A 12,133-nucleotide genomic window follows, 5' to 3' on the forward strand; every position below is an offset into this window, starting at 1 on the left:
GGAAAAAATCTCTAAGGCTAAAGTAACTCAGTCATTTGTCCTGAATGAAGAAAAATACTGAGGTGGAGTCTAGAATGGGATTCTGATAAAACCTTAAACAATGTCAGGAATGCACTGTCCAAGATTCAAGCACTTAAAATGCTCAGAGGGCTCAGTGTGGATTCATTTACACGTGGCCAGCAGCTACTGTCTTGGATGACACAGGCCCAGGGACTTTAGTTCAGAGCAAAGCCTGGCTGTAAGCTGGGTGGCTTCTCCTGGTCCCTGCTGGTGGGATATCAGGGTGCAGTCAATCTCGAGACAAAAATGGAGAACCCCATGTGAGGCGAGCTCTCTAGGGAAAGAAAAACTTATGAAAAAATTAAGCCTCAACACCTGCTTACGATTTAGTTCTCTGAGTTTATTCCTCAAGCTCCCATTCCGGGCAGATGCCAGAAAGTATTTATTACCTGGAACTCTGGTCCGGATTGAAGCAACAAGCTCCTGGACAATTTCATCATTGCTTTTGCCCTCTCCGCCAGAGGAGGATCTTGGCTGAACCTCAAGGATGGTGGTGATTAGAGTGTTGGTCTCTTTGTACTGCAAAGGTGGTAGGAGAGCAGACAGGGAAGATGGAGTCAAGATGATGTTTGCCAAGCATATCGTTTGCATACAGGAATAAGTTTCCAAAAACTGAGGCGTTATTCCAACTGTGATGTGAATACAATGTGAGAGCATTCTAACCAAACTAAAAACAGATTACACTAAAAGGTGGTGTGTGTGTGTGTGTGTGTGTGTGTGTGTGTGTGTGTGTGCGTGTGTGTGTGTGTGTGCGTGTGTGTGTACATGTATGCAGTGACATGTGAGTGCAGGTGTACATGTATGCAGTGACGTGTGAGTGGAGGTCAGAGGACAACTTGCAGGGGTCAGTTCTCTCCTTCCACTTAGGGGGTCTTAGGGATTGGACTCATGTCATCAGGCTTGGTGGCAGCAACCTTTATCTATCTACTAAGTCATCTCTCCAGCTCTCTCTCAATCAAAATTTAAGTGTACGGTACTGTTGACTGCATACACAATGCTGTTCAGCAGATCTCCAGATCTATTCATCTTTCCTGACCCAAGGCTTATGCCCATTGATTAGAAAGGAAGGCCAAAGCTGCTTCACCATCAATAGTCATCTAATTGACTTTGCCCAGCATATAGTCCATTAGTGGGCTTGGCCTGCATCTCTAGCATGGGATCACTAAGCTTAGCAGAGTATTTCAGCTCCGTTTTTCCCAGCCTCTGTGCCAGAATGACACACAGTCTCCCACGGAGCTCTGGATGCAACATGGACGTGGGCATCTCTGACCTTGAACCGGAAGTCCAACAAGTTTCCTCTTCAATTGGCTTGGCTCAACTGTGTCTTTTAGGGCGTCTTCCTCCTTTCTTTCTTCCCCTACAGTAGGGTGACAGGCCCAGCAGCTGTGTGAACACAGGGCTGCTGCTTCTACTTCCAGTCCACGTGGTTGCTTGGGAGAGCATCTCTCAGCAGTGAATGGCTCTAAGGAGTGCTTGTCAGGCATGAGAAGGGACCTCATCGGGCTGACCAAGTGGCTCACCAGACAACCAGAGCACTCACTGTCCGAGCAGAATTTGACTCCTTGTTGGTTGTCATCTGGTTGTTCTTCACAGAAACATTAAAGTCCATTCTTAGAACAGCTCACTTCTTCCTCATATCCATCTCAGTTTTAGAAACTGACATTTTGGCAATGCACTGGGGTGACAGAAACAGGCTCAGAGAGCAGAGGAGGCTGATGTCACACGCCTGCAGATTTGTCCCCTTCCTGTCCCAATCAGTCTTTTACTGGTTTTTACTAAGCATTTATTTAAATATAACTCACTAAGTGTAGGAAGAAATCTTTTGTGTTAAGACCACTGTGGTGGTTTAAATATGCTTGACCCAGGGAGTGGCACTATTAGGAGGTGTGGCCTTTGGAGTAGACATGGCCTTGTTGGAGGAAACATGGCACTGTGGGTGTGGGCTTTAAGACCCGTGTCCTAAATGCCTGGAAGTCAGTATTCTAATAGTAGCATTCAGGTGAAGATGTAGAACTCTCAGCTCCTCCTGCACCAGGCCTGCCTGGATGCTGCCATGTTCCTACCTTGATGATGATGGACTGAATCTCTGAACCTGTAAGTCAGCCCCAATTAAATGTTGACCTTATAAGAGTTGCCTTGGTCATGGTGTCTGTTCACAGCAGTAAAACCACATTGATTAAAAGGGGCAGTTACTCAACCTAAGCAGACCATGCTACTTCCTAATGATCCACTTTGATACAAAGATTTTTCTCTCGCTAAAGGCAACTTGCAAACAAATGGAAGACCGATTGCAAACTTCTCCTTCTTTCCTGAAAACAGGAGTTAAAAAACTCACATGAAAGAAAACCTTCTGTTATCAGGAGAAAAGAACCACTCTTCCAGGGGGATCTGGTAGAAAGAGACCTTGTTAAAATACAATAGTCTTGCCGGGCATGGTGGTGCATGCCTCTAATCCCAGCACTTGGGAGGCAGAGGCAGTCAGATCTCTGTGAGTTCAAGGCCAGCCAGGTCTACACAGTGAGTTCCAGGACAGCTAGGGATATGAAGAGAGACACTGTCTCAGGAAGAAAAAAAAATCCAAGTCTTCCCAGGGAAGAACACACATCTACCAAATGCTCAGCCCTGAAAACATATTACCAGTAACATAATACGGACTGAGCTGAGCAGATTGCGTTTATGTATTTAGGAACGTACATACATGCACACGCATACAACATGACCACCACCACCACCACCACCACCACCACCACCACCACCACCACCACCACCACCAATTAAAGAAAAGAGGCCATGGATTTGGAAGAGAGTAAGGGGATGGTACATGAGAGGGCTTGAGAGGGATAACGTTATTCTCTTATAATCTACGATAATAATAACAACAACAGACACAGAGCGCCACATTCTGCTCTGGCCTGTCACATCCTTTAGTCGCTTCTCTTCCTGCTGACTCCCTGTGTGTAACCAGGCGACTAAGTGTGTGCACTTTCTTTGGGCTTCATTTGTCACTGGTGTCACACAAAGCTTATATTAAATCTGTAAATTTTTCCCCTGTGACTCTGTACCAAGAATGCCAGCCCAGTTCTGTGGCTCAGCTGGGACCCTGAGAGGGTGAAAACAGCGCTGTGCTTTCCCTGTGCAGGCACACATGGTGGGTGGATGGGATCTTGTCTCTCCTACACATGCGCAGCTGTTTCTCTCTCCTTGCTCTTAGTGCGTCCCATGGCAGATGAGCTATATGGTGGTTTGGGAGGGGTTGAGAGTCTCAGGGGGAAAGAAAGATAACTGCAGATATGACATCCCTGATGCCAGTGATTCCAGAGGACCCTCCCCGAAACTCAGGGTTTGCATATAATGTGCTGTGCCCCTTGCAGAGGAAGGAGGAGCAGCCTTTGGTTAAACTTGGGTCACTTGCCCACCTCTGTGCATTATATTATGGGTATCAGTGGTTTGCTTACACTTTTGTGCACTGTGTGCATGCGTGTCTGTGGAGGCCAGCAGAGGGCATTGAATCCCCTGGAACTGGAGTTACAGATGGTTATGAGCTGCCATGTTGGTGTTGGGAATCGAACCCAAGTCCTCTGGAAGAACAGCCAGTGCTTTTAACTGCTGAGATATTGTTCCAATTTCCATCTTATCAGACTTTTATGGAAGAAAATTGGGACAATTGCTCAAAGGGAAGTGGCTTCATTGCTAATCCAGAACTGTTGAAGGAGAAGAGGTGTAGAGAAGAACAGGCCCTGGACTTATTACACATCTGCTCTCCTAGCCATTCTGAAACCAACGGGAAAACGCAAAAGTCTCCACATTTGGTTTACAATGCTGTATGAGGGGGTGGGAGGGCAGCTTTATCCCTCCTGAAGCTGTCCTCAAGAGAGGCTGCAGCCCTCCTGTGCTCTTTCCCTTATCCTCTCCCCCTCTCTTGCCTTCTCCCTCCACCTTTCAGACAAGCGGTCGGAGGTCAGAGAGGAGTAACTAGAAGGTTTAGCCGCACATGTATTCTCCTGAGAGCTGAATGAGAGAATCAGGACACATCATACCCCACTGAAGGAGCTCTATCATTGTTGGCAAACATGAAATGAGCTTTCCAGAGATTCCAGTGTTGTTAGATTCCTTGATATTGAGGTAGACTTCACCTTCTAACATGTGACAAAACTTACACTGGAAAGAAAGACAATTTCCCTGACCAGATATATTCAGGGAGAATCTAATCCTTGACTGTTAGAGGTGCCTGGAACCCTCAGAGCCATAGCTCTGCTCTCTAAAGATGCCCGAGATGGCATGACGAAAGTGAGCCAGGTGAGCTGTGTCCAGGGTCAGGAGGGGCTCTCAAATGCTAGAGTTCAGACTACTCTCAGGTAAGAGTCGTCAGGAGATCTAGACAGAGGAGTAAAATAATCCACTGTGCTTTAGAGCACGGGTTCTCAACCTGCCTAATGCTGTGACCCTTTAATACACTTCCTCGTGTTGTGATGACCCCCCCAACCATAAAAGTATTTTCATTGTTACTTCATATACGTGATTTTACTACTGCTATAAATCCATATATAAATATCTGTGTTTCCTGATGCTCTTATGTGACCCCTGTGAAAGTGTCATTTGATCTCAAAAGGGTCAACCCACTGCTGCTTTGAAGCCAGTGCTGTGGTCTGGTGTGTCAACTACTTTGAGAGAGCAAGGTTAGTTATCCTCCTTGGATATGTTCACACAGGATCTGAATCCAAGGGCTGAGAAGAGACACTTCGAGCGTTTATAACAGTACTGCTCTGATCTAAGCATGCATATCCATAACTGTTGTGTAACATGAGCCAAATGTGTCCAGTGTGGGGGAGAAGAGAATGTACACACACACACACACACACACACACACACACACACACACACACACATGCACACGCACATCCTTAGGCTTCTGTGAAGGCTGTGTCTAGCTTTATTAATTTTTCTTGAGCATCAGCGGGTACCATCTTCATCTTGCAGAGTATGGCGTCCAGAATGATTCTGGACACTGCGGGAAGATGAGTCTCATTAATGACTTTAAAGGCACCAGGCTGAATTGACACCATTGTTGAAGAAAAGGTTAGCCAGTCTTTTACTTGTTTCCAAAAGGCATTATAGCTCACAGAGCTGTGCGAGCAGAAAGACTGTTTTGAGTTTATATACACAATATAAATATGTATTTTAAGCAGAAAGAACACTTACCTGAAACACTAGGTTAGCATTTTCATGCATTCCAAAGATTTCTGGATCATCTATCAAAGGTAGATCTTCAATGTAGTCCTTAAACTCTTGGAGGCTGTCAGCCAAGGGGGCAAAATAGATGCCTGTCATTAAAAAAAAAAAAAAAAAAACCACAAAAGATAAATGTGTATGAAATGGACCAGCACTGCCTGACTTGATTTTTATTTTAATTTAAAAATTGTCTGTATATGTGTTCATCTTCTGAGTTCATGTGCCTGGGGAGCCAGAAAGAGCACTGGGTTTCTTGGAGGTAGAGTTACAGGTGTTTGCTGCCACCCAACATGGGCGCTGGGAACAGAACACATGCCCTCTCCAAGGACAGTGTGTGCTCTTACCCACTCAGCCATTGTTCCAGCCCCATAGTTTCACTGAGTTCTCTTGAGGCTGTGAGCATCAGAGATTAGTATTGCGCCCAAAGGATTATGGGCACTGTTGGAAGTGAGTCTCACTAAGGGGTCCAGATTTCTGCTCGTGTTAGAAACTGTCTTTGTGTTGCTTTTGTAAATAGATTCTAATTTCTTAAATCAAAGGCCACATTTGCAAAGTGTTGAAATATAGGGCCACTGCCCTTTTCCTAATGATGACAAGACATACAGTTGACTTGAAGCAGTGTCTAGCAACTCGACAATAGGAGCGTTTGTGAGCTGTCGTAATAGGAGTCCTTCCTCTAAGGGACTGACACCCATGGCCATCGATCTACCTACTGTCTGACTCCGAATGAGTCACCTTCAATTCATACATCTTCAGTACTCAATATTCGGTAATGGAAGTGTTCTCTAATTATATTAAAAGTACATTAGGCCAGAGCTCTGAGGATGCGGTTAGATGGAATTCAATCCAGCTTAATGCAGAGCTAATTTACAGTGTTGTGTTCTTTCTATCAAACCAGCTCTGAGAGTCAAACATGGGGATGGGGTGAAGCTGTGAAGATGGACCTAGAGCCTTGGAAAAACTGAAAGATGCTGTCTGAGGCTTCTCGGGAAGGGATGTCCCCCATGAAAGTCACTTACCTGATTCAGAGTACGTATACTCATCCTCCAATGTTTCGGGAGAGAAAAATCTTTTCAGGACAGTTCGAAGGCATCTCTGATCCCAGGTGTCTGTCACTCTCCCGCCATAGGTGATCTCACCTGGAGCGAAACTTGCATTTTAAAACATATTGCTACTTATCTTTTACACTAATAGATGCACCCAAATCTTAATAGGTTTACATTTATATTCACAATCAGTTGGTGTCACAAGCAGTTGCTATGTCCCTTTAAGATCATAAATCAAGTTTTAAAAAAATGAAATATCTAATATGTGTGCTACCCTAATCATTTTATTTTATTTTATTTTATTTTATTTTTCTGGAGTGATTTTACCTTTATGTTGTTCACTTTAAACCAATCATTACATTTCACAGTGATTTCTGGGGTCATTCAGAGTGATGGAGGCCATGGCCTGGTTGGCCTCACTGGGGAAGCTGCCCTGTTGGCTGGTGGGTGATGTTCCAAGAGCAGGAGAGCTGGTAAGCAATGTCCTCAGCAGTTTCCAGCTCAATCAGGCTGTCACCTGCTGTGGCCAGCGCACAGCAATCCACTCAGCTGCCTTGGAGTCGCCCCAGCAGAGATGGGTGCCATCTTCTGCTGCTCAGCCTTTCCCACCACAAATCTGGCTCTCTCTGCTTCCTGTTTGGCTTCTACCGCCTCTGTGAGAGACTTGAGGATCTCTGTGGTGATAGACGGCAGCACTCGCTCGTCAGAGTGCTCGCCAATGCTGGTATAGATATGAGGAAGCTGGCTGGCCACCGGTCGGAAGAGGATGCATAGTGTGATGTTGACATTCTGCAAGACTTTGCTGCCAGTGATGACCGGCACATTCCATGGTCGAGAGTGGCAGTCAAAGATAATTGGTTCCTGTACCCAAGGGAGGAGAAAGTGAGTCCCTTCCTCTACCACAATGCCCTGCACACCATGGAATTGGCCAAAGATGGCAGCTCTGTGTTCAGCATCCACGTTATATAAAGCAGAGTTCACCACGCCTCCTGCAACTGCTAACGCCAGGCCCAACTTTCCGATGGACTCAAACGCTTTGGCAGCCATGACTCCTTCTGTTGCTTCCTTCCACTCACGCCTGCTTTCACTCTGACCTCTACGTGAATTCTTTATTTTACTTTTTAAAATTGTATGTGTATGTTCGTGGTCCTGTGAGCTTAGATGCACTGTGTGCATGCAGGAGCCCACAGGAGCCAGAAAAGGCCGTCAGATCCCTCGGAAGTCAAGCAGTCCTGAGTGCCTATGTCAGTGCTGGGACTTGAACCTGGATCCTTTGCAAGAGCAGCTCTTAGCTGCTGAGCCACCTCTTCAGTCCTAGAATTCTACTTTATCCTTTTCAATAGCAAAAACTAAAGCCATTGGGCTTTACTTCCCCCTTCCTTTGTTTCAGAATGTTCCTGATGTTGCCCTCCCCCAGTGACTGTCAGATTTTAAAATGTTCTCACTTTCCGTGAGATGTTGCTTCTGTTTGGGCTCACTGAGTAAACAGAACCTTGCATTTGTAGGAAGACAAATCTGTACACACCTCATAAATGATTGCTACCAAGCCAGGAAATTGAAAAGATGGATCCCAAGTGAAAGAGAGAGCTTGCCTGTCAGAGATCATGTCAGAGGGAATTCAAAGTTATGGCTGCACTCTCTCTCTCTCCAGAGATGCTTCAGTGTTGTTCCAAAATACGTGAGTGGGGAGGGAGCATGGCAAATAACTTTTGATGTTGGTAGAGTGCCTTGGGAAGAGTCTAGACGCATTGACACACTTTTCTATTTATCACTGTAGTGTTCCCAGTAGGATTCCATGTATGGAAATTGTCAAGGTTGATGTAAGGCTTTAACATATTGACTCATGTTAAATATTTAAGGTATGCCAGGGGCTGAGGTGTCAGTAAAGTGCCTGCTGTACCTGGATGAGAGGCAGAGTTTGGATCCCCAGCATCTACATAAAAGCCAGGCCGATGGCTTGTGTCTATACTCCCAGAACTTGGGGGAGAACAGAGACAGCTGGGTCCCTGGGGCGCACTGGCCAGTCAGCTTGGCCAAATAGGCCAGCTCCAGGTTCAGTGAGAGACCCTGCCTCAAAAAGGTGAAAACCTGCCAGTGGCCACACACATCCCAAGAAAAAATGGCTCCCTGCTTCGCATAGGGGGAGTAGGAGGGAGAAGAAGAAGGTATATGTGACTGAGATGCACTTGATATGTATAGGAAATTTTCAAATAATAAAAAAAAATGAAGTGAGGAGTGATTGAGCAATGCTCTTTATGCTTCTAGGCTTCACATGTACATACATGTTCAATCACACACTTGGGTATGTACACATACCACACACACACACACACACACACACACACACACACACACACACACACACACACACAAATGATGTCTGGAATTATTGTTTTTGGTGATAAATGTCTCCCCGATTTTCTATGTGCAGATATTTACATGATGTGCTTATCATTATTTATGTTCCTAGTGGGGACATCAGTTGTCACTGGAAACATTAAATGCTGGGGGTGAACACAGTCTTGACAGGGGCCAGGGAGGTGTAAGCCAACAGCTCTGCTCCATGGCCTGATGCCCTGGCCACAGGCATATACTGACCAGTGATGTAAATTAGCGCATCCCAGGGGATCTTCCCTTCGTGACAGTAGAGGTTGAGGTTCAGTAAGGCACATTCTCTGTCACTGTCATTAAACTCATAGCAGATATTCCAGCCCAGGGGGCCAAACTTCTTCCTCTCCTAGAAAGGATGAAAATATCCTGAGATAAAATTGATGAACTTGATTTTGTTTAATGACAAAGAAGTTAATTTTCAGTATTGAAAGATACAAGTTTTCATTAATGGCGGGCATCTCCATACAGCAACCAGTTAAAAACATTTGGTTAGGTTTCAGCCAGGCCTTTACCAAGGAGGCTATACACATCTTCATTTAGTGGTCCCCATGTTTCTAAAAGAGAATCTGTTTTTCTTTGAGATTTGGCAGACTTACCAAAGGAAAAAAATCTGTTCTACAGGGTAAAATCAAACATTTCAAATTAGGGGAAAAAAATTCCACCCAGAGTTTGGCATAAAAATATACTTTAATTATAAAACAGAAAGGGAAATGGGGGTGGGGACAGAGAATCCTTGTCCTAGTTTTATTTCTATCACCCTGATAAAGTGTTCTGACAGAAAGCAACTTAAGGGAGAAAGGATTTATTTGTATTTTCAACTCCAGGTGACAGCCCATTCCCATGGGGAGACCGTGGCAGCAGGAACTTGAAGTGACTGGTCTCATCACATGTGTGGGGCATGCGGCAGACGTGTAATACATGGAACAGATGGGAGGAAGCTGGTGCTGGTTTGAAAGTTATTCTCACAGGGTTTAGGGCTCTGGTCATAGGTAAGGAGGAGTCTCTTAAAGGAGGTAGAACTCATCCAAAGGAGCAGGTAGGAGGAGACGACCACAAGGAAAATAAATCAACCAAACTGTATGGCGACATGCACCTACCATCCCAGCAGCGGGGAGGCTAGGACAGGAAGGCTGCAAATTCGAGCAAAGTCCAGGCTGTGTGGTAAGTGTGAGTGTGGAGATTGTGTCGAGACGACAACCAACCAACCAATCAACCAGCCAACCAAAAAACCCCAAACAAACAAAAAACAAAACAAAACAAAAAAACAGGTGAACTTGAAGATTGGAAAAATATATGTGGGTGAAAAAAAGAATAAAAATGTTCTTGGAGTTTTCATCGTAGGTTATTGAGTGAAAGGGACCACCAAGTTTGGGACTCGATTCTGGACAGGAAGCAGGTTAGGGTGTGTGGAGCACAGTTCAGCTGTTGAACTGGACCTCGTGTGTTCACCTGGGCGATGGTATTCCCCAGGTAGTTCAGGAAAGAGGCAAGAGCTGTGAGCCACTGAGGCACGGAAGCACAGACTGGTGGCTGAGCTAAATGAACTTTGGCTTCAACACAGAATGGGCCCTTAGGGTTTTAAGACACCACTTTAAAAATTTCACCTGCGTCTTAACTACTTATGCACGTCTGTCATGGACCATGTCCTTACTGCTGCTGAGAGGCAGAATCGAAGTCTGGAGACACGCCCAGAGGCTTAAGACCCATGTCAGGTAGCCCTCAACTGTCGCTAACTCCAGCACCGGGGGATCCAGCTCCCTCTTCTGGTAGTCCCTGAGCACCCATGCACATGTGATTTACACACAGCAGACACATACACATAAATAAGTGAAAATAAGCGAGCCTAAAGAAGGCAGAGGAGAGGGTGTACCTGAATAATTGCGTGGAAGAAACAAATGCCGAATATTAGTTTTCTCCATTTCATTCCAAGTATATTTTCTTCAAAAAACGAAGGTGTCATTTCAGTAAAGGCTCGTCTGATATTTGCACGCAGGCCTTTTGGAGGCTCATTGGTTACCTGGATATAGAAACAGCATACATGGCAGAGAGAGTGATTTTTGTGGAGTTGCGCTCGCTCTCTCTCTCTCTCTCTCTCTCTCCCTCCCTCCCTTCCTCTCTCTCTCTCTCTCCCTCCCTCCCTTCCTCTCTCTCTCTCTCTTTCTTTTTTTCTTTCTTTTGCATTATTTCTAGATAGCACACATAGACTGAAGTCATTGAGTATGGGTAACTGATACCCATGTGGGCATTCTTTGTGATTGTGTGCGTGTGTGTGTGTGTGTGTGTATGTATGTTCTTTTTTTTGCTGAGCAGAATTTTTTTTAAAAGATTTATTTATTTTATATAAATGAGTACACTGTAGCTGTGTTCAGACACACCAGAAGAGGGCATTGGATCTCTTTACAGATGGTTGTGAGCCACCATGTGGTTGCTGGGAATTGAACTCAGGACCTTTGGAAGAGCAGTCAGTGCTTTTAACCGCTGAGCCATCTCTCCAGCACCATCTGTATGTTCTTATGTGTACATGTATGTGTGCTCAGGGAAGCTGAATGTGCTCAGGAGAATGTTAGGAATCCTGCTCGATTCCTCTCCATCTAATTTGTTTGCGGCAGGGTCTCTCACTGACCCTGCAGCTAAGGCTAGAGACTGGCAAGGCCTAGTACTTCTCTTATCTCTGCCCTCCTTAGCCCTGGGGCTACAGGCATATATGTTATAACTGACTTTTTATGTGGATGCTGGGGATTTGAACTCAGGTCCTTGTGCTTAGGCACCAAGTGCTATTACTCATTCTCTTAGTACCCCTGCTTTTTGTCTTGTTCAACCACACTCCATGGAGAGCAGAGGCTGGTAAGTTCCTTAGAACTATCATGGTTGAAACACCATCACGAGAACAACAGATATTTCCATTTGGTGTCTTTTTCTCCATAAAATATGAGCCAGAAAGCTTAGCAGGGGTCCATCTCAAAATACAGAACTGTCCTGTATCCTTTGTCCCACAATGTCCCATGATGTGAGGGAAGAGAGGAGAGAGGCATCTCTGGTTTCTCATATGCAGAGATTTTCCTCTTCCTGGAAACTCACTGCCCTGGGACCCAGCTGGAGGCTTTCCTGTCTGTGCAACGCGGAGACAGTCCCTCAGCGACCAACCGACAGGAAGTGAACATGGGGTTGAGAAAAACAGAGTGAGAGGGAGTCAGGAGGATGGAGAGAGAGATAGATGCACAGGAGGTATACGGTAGAAGGAGGCTTCTGAGACATGGCGAGAGAGACACTGCCGAGGAAGAAGGTCCACTGGGGTCTTTCTCGGCCCCTCTGAGCTAGCAGGGGTGAGTTTTCACCCCAGCCTCTGGCTCCTGATCTTCACTGGTAAAATCGAAAGACAGAGGGAAGACTCAGAGTTGCTGAATGGA

General features: G+C 45.5%; 1 protein-coding gene and 1 pseudogene across 2 annotated transcripts in view; both read right to left on the bottom strand.

The window, feature by feature from the left end:
- Dnah6 (dynein, axonemal, heavy chain 6) overlaps positions 1-12,133 on the bottom strand; it is a 220,227-nt gene that overhangs the window by 11,835 nt on the left and 196,259 nt on the right. For both annotated transcript variants that reach the window (XM_039108712.2, NM_001419792.1), the window contains exons 67-71: positions 10,597-10,743; positions 8,934-9,072; positions 6,309-6,428; positions 5,260-5,381; positions 450-579 (exon numbers count right to left, since the gene is read on the bottom strand). In XM_039108712.2, the coding sequence (XP_038964640.1) occupies positions 450-579; positions 5,260-5,381; positions 6,309-6,428; positions 8,934-9,072; positions 10,597-10,743 (658 nt within the window). The remainder of the gene's footprint in view (positions 1-449; positions 580-5,259; positions 5,382-6,308; positions 6,429-8,933; positions 9,073-10,596; positions 10,744-12,133) is intronic.
- Positions 6,437-8,909, bottom strand: Phb1-ps4 (prohibitin 1, pseudogene 4; annotated as a pseudogene).

The sequence above is a fragment of the Rattus norvegicus genome, chromosome 4 (genome assembly GCF_036323735.1).
Source record: "Rattus norvegicus strain BN/NHsdMcwi chromosome 4, GRCr8, whole genome shotgun sequence".
Lineage (NCBI taxonomy): Eukaryota > Metazoa > Chordata > Mammalia > Rodentia > Muridae > Rattus > Rattus norvegicus.